The following is an 18,607-nucleotide window of genomic DNA, read 5'->3' on the forward strand; positions in this document are numbered from 1 at the left end:
ATCTTGTTACGTGAGAGTTATACTATAACTAATGCTGTTGGAAAATGCACCTTGTTTTATAGTATATTTCAGTCTATTTTCTAATAATGTGCATTATGATAGGCTTCTATTTTAGTAGCAGTTTAAGGTGTTGGGATATAACTATGAGATGAAAACCCTGCTTTTATGAAGCACTTTTGAAGGTTATTAGAAGTGAAATTGAGAATTAGAGGTTTAATTTTAAGTGCTATCCTTATATTAACGTTTACTTTATAGATACTAACCAAAGAACACTATAATGAGTGGGCATTCTCATTCCAAGGAAGAAATTTGTGTTAATTTTCATAAAGAGAGTCTTTGAACATGTCTTCCATGCTATGTGGTTTCTCTTTTTGGTACTTTCCTTTATTCTCCCACTACCACCTTTCCTTCCCTACCTTCATTTTTTAATCTTCAGGCAAAGAGCAGATTAGGACAAAAATATGTATGACTTAATTCAGTGTAAGAATCATTTTAGTTTCACTACTAGTATTTGGTTTTAAATATTCAAGTTTGATGTTTCTTTGGTTTTAGGAAAGCTGGTTTCGGATAGCTGAAAATATGGGATTTCAGTGCCTAAAGTTCGAGAGCAAGGACCCTCGGCTAGATGGGATAGACTCACTTTCTGGAACTGAAATCCCCCTGCACTACATCTGCACATTGGCCAGTCATGCTGTCCACTTGGTGGTCTTCCATGAAAGGAGCGGCAACTACCTTTGGCATGGCCATCTACGGCTCAAAGGACACATTGACAGGAAGTTTGTTCCTTTTCGAAAGTTACAGTTTGGTCGTTATCCTGGAGCTTTTGACAGGTAAATTCAGGGTCTAAAGGGGAGATGTGAAACCTGTCTTGTTCAGTCATGAATTCTTATTCTTTCTTTTACATTTAGTAATTAAATCTAAAATGTAATTCATGTAAATCAGTTTTGAAATGTAAATATTCAACAGGAAGCAACTCATGCACATGTGCCCCAGGAAATATAATATATATCTGAATGTTCATAGCAACATTGTTCTTAATGCCCCACACAAAATGTATGTGTGCATAACGAGAAGAATCGTAGGGCAGGGAAACAAGGAACTCTGAACTCGCGCTCTGTGCAACAACAGAGATGAATCCTACAATGTTGAGTGACAAAAACAAGGCATAAAAGAATACAAATCTTTCTATATATATAAAGAGTTCAAACACAGGGTAAAGTATGTTTGTGGATTTACATACTTACAAGTAAAAGTGTTCAAAATGTACAAACTTCCAATTATTATGAGATAAATAAGTTCTGGAAATCTGATGTACAGCATGGTGACTATAGTTAACACTGCTGTGTTGTATATTTGATAGTTGCTAAGAGAGTAGATCTTTAAAAATGATACCTGAGGTAATTGAAGAAAATATGCTTGATGTTTAACTATTTGCTTATATTGTATATTTTGAAGAGGCTGCCAATATTCTGAGTTAAATCCTTATAATAAGTCTTAACTTTTGTTTTCAGGCCAGAGTTACAACAAGTTACTATTGATGGATTAGAAGTTCTCATTCCAAAAGATCCAATGCACTTTCTAGAAGAAATACCACACTCTAGATTTATCGAGTGTAGGTATAAAGAAGCTCGAGCATTCTTTCAGGTTAGAGATAACCAAATATTGTACTTTTCAAATTAAAGGAAGTGTATGTATAATATTTCTTGGGGGGGGGAATGAAGGAACTTTTGGAAAGTAAGTAAGAAAACATCTTTTCTGATTTGTCTGTTTTCTTCTAGATGGTTTCAATTTTTTTAAAGTAGATTAAACATTAACCTTAAGGAACAATTTCTTCCCCAGTTGAATGGTTTGATATCTATGGAGACCTTGTTTTATTTGGAGACTTTGACAGGTTCATCACTGGCCTCCGCTTTTAGTTAGGATAGCCCATGAACTTTATAAAGATGGTATATTCTGTTCTTGAAGCAATCTGAGTAGGATGAAGCCATGTAGAATATGGACCATGCGGATTTAGAGAGGACTTCATAGAAAATACAGTTTTTCTTAGAGGGTTGGCACTGAATATGAATTTTTTGTGTTTTTGAAGGTTTTTGAAGATAAATGCTACACAAAGACCAAGTGCTTTTGAACTCTACTTTATTCTGCTGCTTTAGCTTTCTACTCAATAAACATTTATTAAAAGCCAGCTTCCCAGGAACTCTCCTGACCCCGGGGAATATAAAGATGATTTTAAAGGACATGAAAGTTCAGCTGTAAGAAATGACATGAAAGAGAAATACAGTGAAATCAGTCAAATATATGGTGGGGTTTTGGTATCCTAATTTTTCCACTTGCCCTTTATTTTCTGGGGTTCCCTTCCAAGAAAGCTGTGTACACAAGGATAGGAGTGGAATAGGAAAATGAAGTACCAGCTGTATCATCACTGGCCAAATGCCCAGCACCCACAAATGCAAGGTTTTTTCTGGTAGGCTGTACTGGCACCCAGGGCCTAGACCTGACAGCCTGGGTGGGCCTTCCTAGCCCTGTTCCCTTAAATCTATAGTTATGTGACTGTGAAGCATACCCAGTCAGCCTCGTGGATGAAAAGCTGGAAAACCGCATGTGTGGCTGGGCCAGCAATATTAGGCAAGTGCTGCCCATCATATCCCCACCACAGAGTAGTAGGAAGCAGAAGAGATGCAGACTGGTGCTTGCACTTGACCACGCATTCACTGTTCCTGCCTCGGGAGTTTTTTTCTGGTTGCCACCTCTGTCATAGCAATTATCACAATTAATTGTGAATGTCAGTCTTGTCCCCCTACAAGATTATGTGAACTTCTTGATGGCAGGCATCTTATTTTACTCACCTCTATAGCCCCAGTATCTGGCACAGTAGCTGGCGCAAAGAAAAGCTCCTATAGTGATGGAAAAATGCATGAAGAATAAGGTGCTCATCCGAATCAAATGGTTTCTTTCCAGGACACTTATTAGAGCTACTCTATTACCTAGCAAGCATTTGCCCAAACTCATTTTATTGAACTTTGTGAGAAGGCAGTGTAAGATGTTTCAAGATATTGAGAAATCATGAGAATAGTGTTATATTTTTTTAATTGCATATTTTCACTTTTGCTTTTTAGATTTTAAGGGCAACCATTCAGTCAGCATTAGAGTAAAGAATACTGATGACAGATGCTCAGAGGGCTAATCAGCTTATCGTAGCCTCATACTATTGGTGCTTAAAGTACCATCACATAGCAGGGCTATAATGCTATCGAGAGGTTTCTCTTCATAACAGGATCAAGTGGAACTTTGTATTCATTCTCTCTTTTTTAATGCTGAATCTTTTTTTAAAATTTTATTTATTTTTTAATTTTATTTTTGGCTGTATTGGGTGTTCGTTGCTGTGTGCAGGCTTTCTCTAGTTGCCGTGAGCTGGGGCTACTTTGGTTGCGGTGTGTGGTCTTATTGCGGTGGCTTCTCTTGTTACGGAGCATGGGCTGTAGGCTTCAGTAGTTGTGGCATGCAGGCTCAGTCGTTGTGGCACACGGGCTTAGTTTCTCTGCGGCATGTGGGATCTTCCCGGACCAGGGCTTGAACCGCTGTCCCCTGCATTGGCAGGCGGATTCTCAACCACTGCGCCACCAGGGAAGTCCCAAACTTTGTTTTCATTCTTCATCATGTTATTTGTGTCCTTCACTAGTAGCAAGACAGACTCGTGATTACTGATTTGTTTTCCTCTTCTGCTAATGTACTGTTATTACTGATATAGAGTACCTAATGGGATTGATAACTTTTTTTAATCCTTACCCTCGTAAATGTTTCATTCTTCATCATTTCTTACGTTATAACCACAGGAAGGTCAGTTTTCAAATTAAGGTGAACATACATAACTTTGAACGCTTGATGGCGCCAAACAGTCTTAAATACAATGCCTGGTGTTTAAAAAAAAAAAAAAATCAATGAATCTACTAGATCTCACAAAGCAGCCTCCTAACTTTCTTTTTTTTTATAATAATTTTTGGAAACGTTTTCAAACTTTCAGAAAAGTTACAGATGCAATACAAATAATTCTTTTTCCTGAACCATTTGCAAGTAAGTTGTCAACATCTGCCCCACAACTTCAAATAATTTAGTATTTCTTGAAAACAAGAACATTGTCCTACATGTCTTAGTACAAAAATCAGGAAATTAATATAAAGATTATTACCAGGCTTCCCTGGTGGCGCAGTGGTTGAGAGTCCGCCTGCCGATGCAGGGGACAGGGTTCGTGCCCCGGTCCGGGAGGATCCCACATGCCGCGGAGCGGCTGGACCCGTGAGCCATGGCCGCTGAGCCTGCGCGTCCGGAGCCTGTGCTCCGCAACGGGAGAGGCCACAACAGTGAGAGGCCCGCGTACCGTCAAAAAAAAAAAAAAAAGATTATTACCATTTAATCCTCGTTCAAGTTTTGCTAATTATCCCAATAATGACTATTATAATAAAAGGATTCTGTTCAGAATCACATGTTGCATTTAATTTTTCTGTCTCTTTAGTTTCCTTCAGTCTGGAACAGTTTCACAATCACTTTTTAACTTTTATGACTTTGATACTTTTGAAGATTACAGGCCAGATATTTTGTACATTGTCCCTTGTTTGGGGTTTGTTTGGTTTTTCCTCAAGTTAGATTTAGGTTATATACCTTTAGTAGGAATAACACAGAAGTGATTCTGTGCTTTCACTTCATCCTGTCGGGCGCTGCATGATTTTGATTTGTCCCATTACTATTGACTTTTACATTGATTACGTGATTAAAGTGCTGTCTGCTGGCTTCGCCCTGGTGAAGTTTCTATTTTTCCCTTTGTAATTAATAGGTATTTGGCATGAAGGTACTTTAAAAGTCTGTAAATATTGTCAATATCTTCCTCAAACTTTCAAGTTTCTTTGTTTATATCTATATGAACTCATGATTTCCTATTTTCTTCAATGAGTTATAGTGCACTATTTTCATCGTTTATTTTGATCCTCAAACTGTTCCATATTTGGCCAGTGGAAGCCCCTTCACGTGACTTCTGTGTCTTTTTGACATGTCTCCATCATTTTCTGAGCACCTTCTTGCTTTTTGGCTCAAGATATTCTAGGTTCATCTTGTAATTTCCCTGCTACAATCCTGGAATCAGCCATCCCTCTGGCTACTGATTCCTTTTAGAAGCCAAGCCTGGATGCCAGGTTTGCTTGCCTGCAGGGCCTCTCAGTGACAGGAGTAGAGTGTGTGTGTGTGTGTGTGTGTGTGTGTGTGTATTTACTTCTGTATCTTATCTGTCACAATCCATGAATCCACATTGATGTCTTCAGTCTAATTTATATTTCAGTTAAACAGCATAGGGTTCATTTCCATATTTGTGACTCCCTTCTCAAACAGTGAGAAACCTGACTTATACTACCCTTAATATATTTACTTATTTGTTCAGTCTCCCATTATTTCTGCTGTTCCCTCTCCCACATGGATGCTATCCTCATCCTGCTTAGGTGTTGCTCTCCCTGACTGGGCTACTCCCATATATAGACACACTTCTCATCTGGCTCAGGCTCTGGCTCCCCACACTGGACTCTTCTCCATGTGGATGCCCTCGATGCCTTCTCAGGCTCCGATACCCATGCCAGGCCACCACTGTGCGCTTTCTTGCTCTGCCTCATCTAATGGCTCTAGTTTAGAAGAGTCCAGGGAGGGAAGGAGAACAGAGGGGAAGTGCTCTCCTGGCTTACTTTATTTACTTTAATTATTTTCTCAATCTACCAAGAAGTTTAGGACTAGGATAATACACATTTTCCTGCACTTGATTTTGTTTCGGCAGTAACCATCCAAAAATAATTGATGAGCTTCAGTTTGTTGAGTTCCAGTAAAAAACTAGAGAGGAGTATGGAAATATCTGGACCCCTGGCCCAGAAATATCTAGAAAGCCACATTCATATCCTCTTTCTTCTACTAAGTTGCTCTGAGACCTGGGGCAAATTTCTGAGCCTTAGTTTCCTCATCTGTGAAATGAGTGGACACCTTCTGTCATTTTATTGTTTTTCATCTATATTTTGGGGAAAGATTTGGGGAAAGGTTGCCTGAACAGGAAAGATCATATGGACTGATATTTAAATTAGGATTTAGTCTTTTTCTAAGAGGCATGGTAATCCCAAGATTTATGTGAGACATTTTTAAATGAAAAAAAGTATGCATAACTATAACTTTTAAAGTCTGTAACAGATGTATAAGGTATATAGGTATATACATGTTTATACTTTAACGCATATGAGGGTCAATTCTAAGAAATGGAATTTCTGGGAGTGTCATGTTATTTATTAAAGGTATGTCAGAGCTGGGAGTGTATCTATGCAGGGGCAGCCTCAGTTGGACATAATTGTCAGAGTAATGTTTTTGTAGAACACAAAGTTTTCATTTCTGTTACTTAATTTGATCCTTTCAGTTACTCTGTGAAATAAGCCAAGGATTCACCATTAACTGATAAGAAAACTGAGGTTTCAAGATGTAAGTTACATAGTCATTATTGGCTGAGCATGGAGTAAATTCTGGGTCCCCAAATTTCTAGCTCCAGGCTTTCTCCCCTACAAAAGGGATATGAACATGCATCTCTCATGCCAATCATATGTTCTAAGAGAATTGTGGCTCTGAGGATGTTTTCATATTGAAAAGATCCTACATACTTTGTGTATTCTGGAGAATGTAACTTATCTTCAGGAATCCGTCTTTTTTCCTAGGGATACTTTTTGCTTGAGATATATGGTCCTTCTAGGAACTATATTTCCTCCTACTATATTGTAAAAGAATGCCAGGATATTTTAAGATATTGTGGGATGGGAGGGGATTAGGCAGTTATTTACTCATTTACGCATTTATCAATATGTGTTGCTCACATATTATATACCAGGCACCATTTTCAATTTGTATATACAGTGATGGAGAGATTCAGTACTTGCCTTAAAGGATTCATGTTTACAACCTATTGGAGGAAATATAAATAGAATCAGCAATTAGAATGAAATATGATAAGGGGGATGGGTGAAATAGGTGAAGGGGATTAAGAGATATAAACTTCCAGGTATAAAACGAATATGTCATGGGGATGTAATATACAGACTAGGGAATATATTCAGTAATATTGTAATAACTCTGTATGATGACAGATGGTAGCTAGAGTTATCATGGTGATCATTTTGTAATGTATAAAAATATTGAACACTATGTTGTACACCTGAAACTAATATGATATTGTATGTCAATTACAATTCAATTCTAAAAAAAGACTTTGATCTTTTGTTCTGGAACAAAAAGAATTAAATATGATAAGAATTATAATAAAAGTATATATAAATGGTAACTGTTATAAGGTCACTGAACAGATTATTTTATTTGTCTCTGTCTATATCTAGTACCAAACGTAATTTCTTGCTCTTTAAATGTTGAGCTGAAGAGGAGCCCTGGGAGAATAAAACATTTGTGTTCCTGGGAAAATCAGGGAATGTTTTTCAGAGGGTGGAACTGAGACCTGAAAGATTTTGTTAGTCAAGGGCATTTCAGACAGAGGAAACATGTTGACACAGAGGCTTGAAAAGTTGTGATATATTTGGGGAGTGAAATATGAGAAGGGTGGAGATAAGGCTGGACCAGTACTCTGGCCCTAAACACAGTGTCCTTGTCTGCCATGCCAAGTTTAGATTTTGTCCCGTAGGTAGTGAAGCATCAATGAAGAATTTTCAGTGCTTTCTTCAGTTCCAGAACACCCTAAAAATGAAGAAAAGCAAAAAGACTATAAGTAAATGACAGTAATATTTGTATAGAATTTCAAAATTTGTGAGACATTTTTCTGTCATTATCTCATTAAATCTTCACAGCAGTCCTGCAAAGTATAATTATTATTCTTTAATTATTGATGAGAAAATTATATCTGAGAGAGGTTTGATCTTTGATTCTCTCATTCATTCAAGTACTGTTTTAGACATTGGAGATATAGTGCTAAACAAAATGAAGTCACTTTTCTCGTAGAGCTTATGTTCTTCTGAGGCACTATGCCCAGGGTCATAGCTAAAATGAAGTGAGTTTAGACTTGAACACAATCTGATTCAAAAATCCCACATTCTTTGTACTATACAGTTCTGTCCTAAAGACCATTTGCACCAGTGCATGATGAAAACGTCACTGAAGGCCTTGTGCTTCAGATATGCCTGTAGCTCTCTTAATTAACCTTCTTTTCCCCTAACTACCCAATCTGCTAAATTGTGATGTAGAGGAGGGAGTTGGTAAAGGTATAAATCTCATCCTTTGAGAATCCTGGGTATAGCCCTTCCCCTTTAACTTGTCTCTCCTAGAATCCACTCTTATAGTCTTATTTTAATGTGTGACTAACAAGGAATTCTGAAACTTGATTTTTATAATCAAAAAATATATAATATGGGGTTAATTTTCAAGTTTAATTTGGATGTCACAGAAATATTTCTGGCAACTTAGAAATGGCTGTTATAGCTGACTATTTATTATATCTGTAGCAATACCTTGATGATAACACTGTGGAAGCTATGGCCTTTCGGAAGAGTGCAAAGGAATTGATGCAACTAGCAGCCAAAACATTAAAGAAATTGGGAGTACGGTTCTGGCTGAGCAGTGGAACTTGTCTAGGTAAAATTCTTGTTACTTTACGTTTGTCTTTTTGACATTTCATCCTCTTTGGCTCTAGGGATGACTGCTTGAGATGACAAAACCTCAGTGGTATTGGAAGCATCATATTTATAGAAAGAATAAGCATAGTGCACGGAGCAAGGATTTATTGATTTTTTTAAAGAAATAACTTCAGAAGCATAAAACAGAATTAAGGCCATGTCGTGTGTCCCAAAATTATAAGTAATTTGTATAAAATTTATATCAGAACATGTAGACTACATGTGATTCTCAGATAATCTTTAGATAATCATTTTATTATTTCTATCCCAAAGGTTGTTATTACCTTAAAAAAAAAAAAAACTGTATTCTGTTTCTTTACTTACACATAATACAAATAACTTGCATTGCACCAGGAGTTTCTAAGAGGAAAGGGAATGTCATAAGGCTTCCACGAATCTTTTCCAGATCATGATTGGACGTCACTGTCTTACCACATTCTGTTCATTCTGAGATGGGGAAATGTAGAATCCAAGAAAGATTTCTGGATCTCTTTCTATTGTGCATTAGCTCAAACTCCTTTGGATTTTAGAATTATTTAGAATTTAACATATTTTTGTTTTTATTCCCTCTTGTTTATAACTGTAGTTGATTATATCTGTATTTGTTCTATCTTAATTATAACTATATTTGTACAAAAATAAATTTTGTTCCTGCTTTTATAGGGTTACCATATAATTTATTGTCCAATTCAAGAGACTTTTTGAGAGTGAAAGGAGTGCCGTTAGTAATTATGTTGGTACAACAGGTGTAAACAGGGATGTGTGGTTATCCTGTCAATTAGGCTTTGAGGAAAATTCCCATGGTTCTTCCTGTCAAGGAGCTTCCAGCTAGAGTAACCCCCACCCCCCAAAAAAAGAGTACATCTCATTTATGTGATACATGCTTTAAGGTTTAACTTTCTGGAGTAAGATTGTTTTATAGACTGTCATCAAAAATATTTCATAATCATTTATCATGATATCTTTTGAGTTCTTAGCCCCATGGTTTTCTTAATTTAAGGGCATTTATAAAATGAGGGCGTTGGATTAGATGATACTTAAGGAGTCTTCCATTTTTAGTAGTTCATGATTCTTTGATAGATGTGGATTGTAGATTTTTCTTAAACTAGAGATGAGATCCCATGCTAAGCTTCTAAAGATCTATGTTAAAATGAAGTTAAAGTTTAGAATTCCAAACAGTATTTCTCAAAGATAATCATAGACATTTATTTACTTTTTGAATACTTTGAATGGAAGGATTAGAAGGATAATAAGAGAAACTCAGAGCCCTTAGTAATATTAAGGTATAAATTTTGCCTTTTTAGAACATTATTATAGCACCCAATTTAGAAGTAGATACATAGTAAATATGTAGGAATATCTTTTGACAGTATGCTGAAAATTGAGGCTGGTACTGCTCTTCTTTTTCATGTGATCCATCAGACATGAGCTGTTCAGAGCTGTTAAGTTCTACAAATTACTGCTCAGGAAAGGGATATAGCTTAAGCAAAAGAATTAAATTATATTGTTTAGCATATCTTAAAAGCAACCTTCATCATAAGAGATTTATGATTAAACATTTTAAAAAGTAGCTTAATGTTTTAAATGGATGGCCCAGTCCAAGCTAATAGTTTATTCAGAAATTACAGTACATCATGAAAGTTTTTGAGGCTGCTGAGTGCTCAAACCAGTAAAAATGAAGGAAGGAAGGAATAAAAGAAATGTTCTTCAACAAGTGGCTCCTATAATCACAGATATTAAGTTGGGATCTAATTTTTTTTCAATTTTGGTAAAGCACACTAAGTCTAATCCTGTGAAATAAAATACACTGTTACAAAGACTATCCATTATAATAATGACTAATTTTTTCCAAACTGCAGTTTTTAAAAAAGTTTTCTCATTCCTTTTTTTTTAGGATGGTATCGGCAGTGCGGCATTATTCCTTATAGTAAAGATGTTGACCTAGGAATTTTTATACAAGATTACAAATCTGATATTATTTCAGCATTTCAAGATGCAGGACTCCCACTCAAACACAAATTTGGGAAGGTCAGTAAAAAAAATCTGATTTACTTCATTAGTAACATGTCTCAAAAGTAAAGTTTATATTAAGCAAGTCACAGATGTTTAAAAGCACTGTATGTAGCATTTTATCACTCATTATCGACCAGGATGAGTTCAGCAGAAGACTATTACCACTTGTGACTTCCGCACTATTTAAGGAAAACTAGAAAATCTGGCTTTCTATTGACCATGAGAAGGCAAAAAGGAGCTTGGACTCTTGCAGAAGAATTTATTGCCATTATATTAGGCAATAATATAACATAATTAATTAATATATGATTAATAAGTAAGAATCTCATCTACCCTACCTGAAGTTATGTTTTTTCTCGTGAGTCATTTAATTTTATGTTCACTTAGGCATCATATTATTATCAACTTGAAACATTCCATTGATTGCTAAGAATTAGAAATACAGGGACTTCCCTGGTGGTCTGGTGGCTAAGACTTTGCCTTCTAATGCAGGTGGTGTGGGTTTGATCCCTGGTTGGGGAGCTAAGATCCCACATGCCTCTCGGCCAAAAAAAACCAAAACACAAAACAGAAGCAATGTTGTAACAAATTCAGTAAAGACTTTAAAAAATGGTCCCCTTAAAAGAAAAAAAAAAGCTTAAAAAAAATATGGAATCATTTCAAACAGTACTTGGGTTTCTTGTTTATTTCACATGTCCTCGTCCATAGCCGTTTTCTCACAGGTCAACTAGGAATAGGTCATTGTGGCTTAGATGAAATCTCCTTTTAGACAATTTGATTCCTATGCCCTAAGCCTATGATCCCGACAATGACCTTACTCTTAATTTGGTTGTTCCCAGAGAGGTGTTGACCTGGAAAGCAAGTAGAAGTATGTTTAGTCCCTGGAAAATTACTTCTCTCATCATAATCACTCCAGTTTATTTTAAAATTTAATCAAATATCTTCCTGAGGTGAAAGGCAAAGCAATAGAACTCTAGTCATTCAGCAATTGTTTCCTTAACACTCAGTCTCTGCCTGGCACTGAGCTCTGCACCCAGGACACAAAGATGAATAAGGTACAGTCTTTATCCTTGAGGAGTCCACTGTCTAATTGGGAGAAAACAAATTCATAAACAATTAAGTGATTAGTGCTGCCACAGACAGATGCACCAAGTCCAATGGGAACATGATTATTTGTAGGATAAGTTTCTTAGGGAAGTGCTCTCAGAATTCTTTGTACTTTTTAACTTCTTTTTTCTTTTTTTCATGTATATAATGTATTGATATATGGGTTTCTATGCCACAGTTACATAAGTACTCATTTATTGATTGTGATGAGAGACTTACTTCCTGATAGTTTTACTTGCTTATTAAAGGGAATAATTATTCTTTGATTACTTTCCTTCTTTAGTCAGAAAGGGGCTCAGGAACAGGATGTTTTGCCGAGTGACCATTTAACTACTATAAGTCATTTACTCTGAGTTGTCATCAGTTGTAAAAAGCAACATTATTTTATGTGCATTTAATTAAGAAATCAGTGCTCGCTTCGGCAGCACATATACTAAAATTGGAATGATACAGAGAAGATTAGCATGGCCCTGTGCAAGGATGACACGCAAATTCGTGAAGCGTTCCATATTTTTGCAACCTAAGTGTCCATTGACAGATGAATGGATAAAGAAGATGTGACACATATATACAATGGAATATTACTCAGCCATAAAAAGAAATGAAACTGAGTTATTTGTGGTGAGGTGGTTGGACCTAGGGTCTGTCATAGAGTGAAGTAAGTCAGAGAAAAACAAATACCATATGCTAACATATATATATGGAATCTTAAAAAAATTAAAAAGGTTCTGAAGAACCTAGGGGCAGGACAGGAATAAAGACGCAGACGTAGAGAATGGACTTGAGGACACAGGGAGGGGGAAGGGTAAGCTGGGACAAAGTGCGAGAGTGGCATGGACATACATACACTACCAAATGTAAAGCAGATAGCTAGTGGGAAGCAGCCGCATAGCACAGGGAGATCAGCTCAGTGTTCTGTGTCCACCTAAAGGAGTAGGAGAGGGAGACTTAAGAATGAGGGGATATGGGGATATATGTATACATATAGCTGATTCACTTTATTATATAGCAGCAACTAACACAACAATGTAAAGCAATTTTACTCCAATAAAGATGTTAAAAAAAAAAAAGAAATCAAACAATGGTGTGCTACTGATGCATCCCAATTTCAGAAGTGCTCCAACTTGAAAAACAGTATCTTGAAACCTATACTCTCTCTCTGTATAAAACATAAGAATCTTTTGTTTTTTTAATTTTAAGAAATGTACTTCCTTTGTTTCAGTCTGTGAAGATGTTCATCTTCTCCCTAGGTAGAAGACAGCTTGGAACTATCTTTCCAGGGAAAAGATGATGTAAAACTTGACATTTTTTTCTTCTATGAAGAGACTGACTATATGTGGAATGGAGGCACTCAGGCCAAAACAGGAAAAAAATTTAAGTATGAATCAGATAAGTACTTACAAAAGGGGCTGTAGTAATAACTGCAGAAGGTAGAAATAAGGAAGTAACTGAAAATGGGGGGGGGGAAAAAGACTGTCAAGTCTCACTGTTAGCTTATACTTTCTCAGCTTTCCCAGAGAGCCCAGTTATGCTTGAGAAGTGAGGACTGCCTATAAGGACAGTCCCTGAGGAGCAAGTGCCCCTGGGTTTGTCAGTCCATAGAGTCATTGTGATTGGAAGCCCTTGAGTCATCAGAAAGGGAAAGCCAAAATAAGGAACAGAAAAATCAGGCCCAGAGCCTGAGCCAAAAAACTGATTGGCTGTTAGAGCTGTAGGAGCTTGATAATTTGATGAGAATGGGTAAGGGTCAGTAAGAAGGAGATTGTTAAGGTCACGTGAAGTTTAAGTGAGGAGATTGGGATTGGCTGGAGCTGAGGTCATGAATGCTGGGCAAGCTCTGGAATGTGCCTTTAACACATAGACTGAGGGCTAATCCTTAAAGGATAGTGATCGGGCTTAACAGCTACCATATTTTGTCAAATGTAAGGTGATACGCATTGTAAGATGTACCATTATTTTATGTGCTACCAAGAAAGGAAAGACACTGCCAATTATAATCTTAAGACACATGATTCAGATAGAAAATTGCAGGGGGAGAGTGTCTCAATTCTGAATTAATTGATGGACTGTAATATGTTAGATTGGCATTTTGAACATTTTTTTTTTTAATACTGCCATAGTCAAACTCCTTGATGACGAAAGACAAAAATGAAGTTAGAGTAACTGAGTGCCCTTTATGATGCAGTTGGCCTGTTCACAGTTCTGAGAGAGAGAGAACGAATGCAAAAGAGAACCCAGAGAAGGGCTCTGGAATCAGGCAGACCCGGGAAGCCTCAGCTTCACCCTAATTGTGGCCTTTAGCTTTTCTGAACATTAATCTCCTCATCCATTAAATTTGAGTAGTACTACTGTGTATCAGGCACTACTATGAACATTTTTCACGTATTAACACATCTAATCCTCATAACAACCACAGATAGTCTATGAGGCGCTGAGAATTTAAGTCGTTTGTTCAACATCACAGCGAATAAGTCAGACAGCAGCCTGTCTCTAGAGTTCATACTTTTAATCACTACCCCCTACTGCCTCTGTAATACACCTGACAGTATGAGGCACTTAGCGGAATGCTTAGCACTTATTATCAGTAAGTGGTGGTTACCATTGTTATTATTATGTAATATTATTAATATTATGATTGCTAATGTGATTGCTATCGTTGTCGTCATTCTTATGGTTGCTATATGACCAGTAGCATAAATTTCCCTCACCAACTAGCTGAGATTGGGGCTCCTATCATTGAATAAATTTGAGCCATTGGGAGCATTGGGGAATGTTCTACATAGCATAGAAGAAGAATTCCAAACTTGGACTGGTTTCTCCTGGGTACTTAGACATACCCTACTGGGATCACTGAATCCGTTTGAAGGCAGGGAGTCTCCGTGTAAGGTTAAACTGGTCCTGGAGGTTTGAGAGTAATCCAAGCCTTTTTCTCAAAGTAATAAATTATCCCAATTGACCCTGATCCTGGAGCATATTCCCGAAACTCATTTATTATAAAAAATTATTTTGCTTTATGACAACAAACACCTTCATGCTGAGTAAGCTCAGATTATAAGACAGAAATAGTAAGTTAATGAATTTGTAATTGACACTCTCACTATGGCTAGGTGAATAGGGAGCTAAGTGTTTTTGACATTTAGCTATAGTTTGTTTATTCAAATATGATAAAGATGCCAAATTTAACACATAATTTAGAGGCTTTTTTTTAAACTAGGAGATAGTGTAGCATAGAAATTAAAGGCATGGAGCCAGTCTGCTTGCTTTTGAATCCCAGCTCTCCGTTTTATCAGCTATATTATCTGTACCTAAGTTTCCTCAAATGTAAAATGGGAACAATAATAGAAATTCCTGCATAGAATGGTTTTAAGAACTAAGTGAGTCAATACACAAAAAGGGTTTTGAAGATAATTAAGCATGTCCTGAGTGCTAAGTAATTATAAGCTGCTATTATTAATACTCTCTATAGCAGTAGTATTTCTCTTCTTAGTCTTACAAGGAATTTACAGATCAGAACCTATATAATTATCTCAATATTAAACTGTCACACCTATTCTTAGAGAACTCATATGAGAATGTCACCTTTGTTCTAAGAAAAGTAATTTCTGAAGCTTGTATTATAATCATGTTAGTCTTAATTTTTCTTCTAAGGCTTTCTTAGAAGGATTTCTTTCTTCTCACTGACATGATCCCATGTCAGACCTCAAAAGAACTGTGCATTTCTAACCACTACATCTCTGGCTAGAAAAGTCTTCTTTCATTGTGCTTTAACTGCTCTTTATGGTAGCAGTGTTTGGGAAGTGGAAAGTGTTCTGATTATTTAACGAGAGAAATGAGCAGTGATAGAACTGCCTGAACAGATGGTGTGAGTCTCAGATTTTCTATCATGTTACCGTAACCTTAAAAGGCAGAGAAGAGAAAAGGGGATGGTTGTGTGGAGTAGTTTCTTTGGAAGATTCCCCCAGCCATATGCCATTTTCATTCTTTTCACTACTATTTACTTTAAGGAACTATAGAGTTTTCACCACTATTGTTCCTAGAGGGAAAAATCTTTAAAGCTAGTCTAAGGGTCTTTTTATCTTTATAATATTCTACTTTTTATTCATGTGTAGTTTATTCTGAGAAAAAGCTTAATAATAATATAGGATGCTTACCATTTTTTGAAAAGGTGAAGAGGAATGAGGAAGAAAAAAGTTTCCCCTTTCAAAACTTTATTCTGCATGCCTTCAGAATGATGTTTTTGGTCATAAGATTGAATAATAATTACAATATTGATGGCAATGTAAAGCTATAGCTACCAGGTATCAGCTATATATCAGGCACTATGATAGGTAATTTATTATTTAATCTCAGATCATCCTCACATTATCCCTGTGGGTTAGGTGTTCTCACTCCCAGTTAGTTATGAGGAAACTAAAGCCCAGAGAAGGGAAGTAACTTGTCCAAGGTTCTCTGGCCATTAATGGTAGGGCCAAGATTTAACTTCAGACCTGTTGGATTCTTAAGCCTAAATGCTTCCATCTAAGAATTAATAGGTTAAATGAGTTAATGTATGTAGTAATGCATTTAGAACAGTACCTGCCACATAGTACTGTGTAAGTATTAGCTACGGCTGCAACTATCATTACCATTTTATTATTCTATTACTATTACTACTCATGTGTTGCACTGATACAAAACACTGGACCTTCAACACAGTGGTAACTTGGATTAGTTACTCTTTGGGCAAGCATTTTCTTCCCAGGTCCCATATTTCTTCCATCTTCAGTTCTTACTCTAAACCTATACTTTCAACTAAAATCTAAATTCCATTCTTAAATCTTGTCTGGATTTTTAATATTTATTTTTCTTCTCCAAGTTCCAATCACCAATAATAAAAAGTGATGAATATATTAACTATGCCTCCAGATGTGAAATTGTCATTCCAGAACTTCAGAGTTCTTACAGATGCTGCCCAGATTCCTTTGGGTTATTTCTTTCCTTCACATCTGAATCAACTGAGAGGCCAGAAGTTTAAGAGGCAATAATAATAAAAATTAACTTTTATTGAGTATTTACTTTGTGCTTGGCACTATGCCAAGCTTTTATATGCATCATCTCATTTAACCCTCATCACAAGTTTATAAGGGAGATTTACTGTCATCTCATGATATGGATGAGGAAATTAAGGCAGAGCTAAGCCTCAGACCTAGGGCCATATCACTTCAGAGCTCGTATTCTTACCCATACACAATGTTAGTGTTACCACAATCTCTATCATATTGTTAATACTCCCTCCATGAAAGTAGCCCTTCTATTTATCGACATTGTCAGAATATTACAGCTACCTCTGTATCCTCTGATAGGAAATCTGCTACCCCTGGGGCTACCTGTGGCTTACTTAGGCCTTCTGATATATGCAGCTTCTGCTTAGTGTATAGATCTTCAAAAAATTTGGATTTGTCCTCTGTGAGACTAGACTCATCCAAGTGTGACTCCTATATAATTTAACATTTCATTTCTGCAAAATTTATTTACTAACTGCTATGTGCTAAGGATTCTGATGTGAATATAACTTAGTTTCTACTCTCAAGGATCTCATAATCTAGACCATGAAGCAAATATTAAAGTACTCTGTCTGCAGGGTGTGATTTAAATAGGTGTCATGTATAGTTGTGATACAAATCCACTATCTAGAAGCAGCGACAAGGAAGTGTGGCATAAAAAATAGAGAAGTTTGTTAGGGAGACTTAGGAGGAATATGGAGAAAGGTCTAATAATAGGTTTATATAAATATTATTCTATTTAGATTATTCTCATTTTTTTATTATTAAAAAATTCTGTGAACATCTTTATATATAAAGTGAAAGCTTTATTAGGGGTTGTTTCTTTGAATAGATTCCCAGAACTGGAATTATTATTATTGTTTGATTGTGCTATTTGAGAAAAAGAGGAGTAATTGGTCAATGTTCTGATAAAAGTACAAGATTTTACTGCTCAGTGTCTTGGTTTTCCTTTGACTCCTTAAGTCTCTTTGCAGCTGTACAGGTCTCCTCAGTCATCTTTGTCAGCTTGCTTTATTTTACCTGCCTTTTTTCCCCCTATTTTTAAAAAATAAACTTCTAGTTTTGTGATAATTTTAGATTCACAGAAGATAATACAGATGAGTTTCTGGATACAGTCACCCAGTTTCACCCAGTTTCCCCTAATGTTAACGTACTGTTACTGTGGTACATTTGTCAAAACCAAGAAACCAGCCTCGGTGCATTACAGTTAACTAAACTCTAAATATTATCTGTACTTCACCAGTTTATCTAATGTCCTTTCTCTGCTCTAGGATCAAATCCTAGACACCACAGTGTATTTAGACCCCAGCCTTTCGAAACTTGATTTCAGTCCACGATTTTAAGTGTGTCACTAGTAGTGCCAGGTTATTTATTAGACGTCATCCCATGTCCCAGTTCTGCCATTCGAGGGCATCTGCCATTGAGTTGCCTCCATTTTGAGGTTGCTCCTCAGTACCTCTGAATGGAAATAATCTCCCCTTCCTCTGAATTTCCATAGATTTTTCTTTTCCCTTTACCTCTCTCATGCTGTATTTGGGTACTTCTGCTGATTTTTCTGTCCTTTCTGAGTTATAGGTAGAATCAGTCCTGATAAATCTGTCAGGCTGAGTGAGACCTGAACCCTACTTGAAACTAAAACCAGGTCCTCTTAAGCACAGTTTACAGTGTTTCGTTAAGATGAAAGGGTGACACCAGATTGATAACTTGATCCAATGAAGCACCTTTGGAGAATCAAAGCCATAAAGTTAAGTCACCCCAGTTGTTTTC

At 36.5% G+C, this 18,607-nt stretch overlaps 1 protein-coding gene and 1 non-coding gene across 2 annotated transcripts in view; both read left to right on the forward strand.

Annotated features, from left to right (window-relative positions):
- FKTN (fukutin) overlaps positions 1-18,607 on the forward strand; it is an 81,918-nt gene that overhangs the window by 24,938 nt on the left and 38,373 nt on the right. Inside the window, exons 4-8 of the mRNA XM_065879927.1 lie at positions 553-830; positions 1,512-1,644; positions 8,508-8,637; positions 10,573-10,706; positions 13,049-13,176. Of these exons, the coding sequence (XP_065735999.1) occupies positions 553-830; positions 1,512-1,644; positions 8,508-8,637; positions 10,573-10,706; positions 13,049-13,176 (803 nt within the window). The remainder of the gene's footprint in view (positions 1-552; positions 831-1,511; positions 1,645-8,507; positions 8,638-10,572; positions 10,707-13,048; positions 13,177-18,607) is intronic.
- Positions 12,208-12,313, forward strand: LOC136125240 (U6 spliceosomal RNA). Its single transcript, XR_010656008.1, has one exon. It is a non-coding gene; the product is annotated as a U6 spliceosomal RNA (small nuclear RNA).

The sequence above is a fragment of the Phocoena phocoena genome, chromosome 6 (assembly GCF_963924675.1).
Source record: "Phocoena phocoena chromosome 6, mPhoPho1.1, whole genome shotgun sequence".
Classification (NCBI taxonomy): domain Eukaryota; kingdom Metazoa; phylum Chordata; class Mammalia; order Artiodactyla; family Phocoenidae; genus Phocoena; species Phocoena phocoena.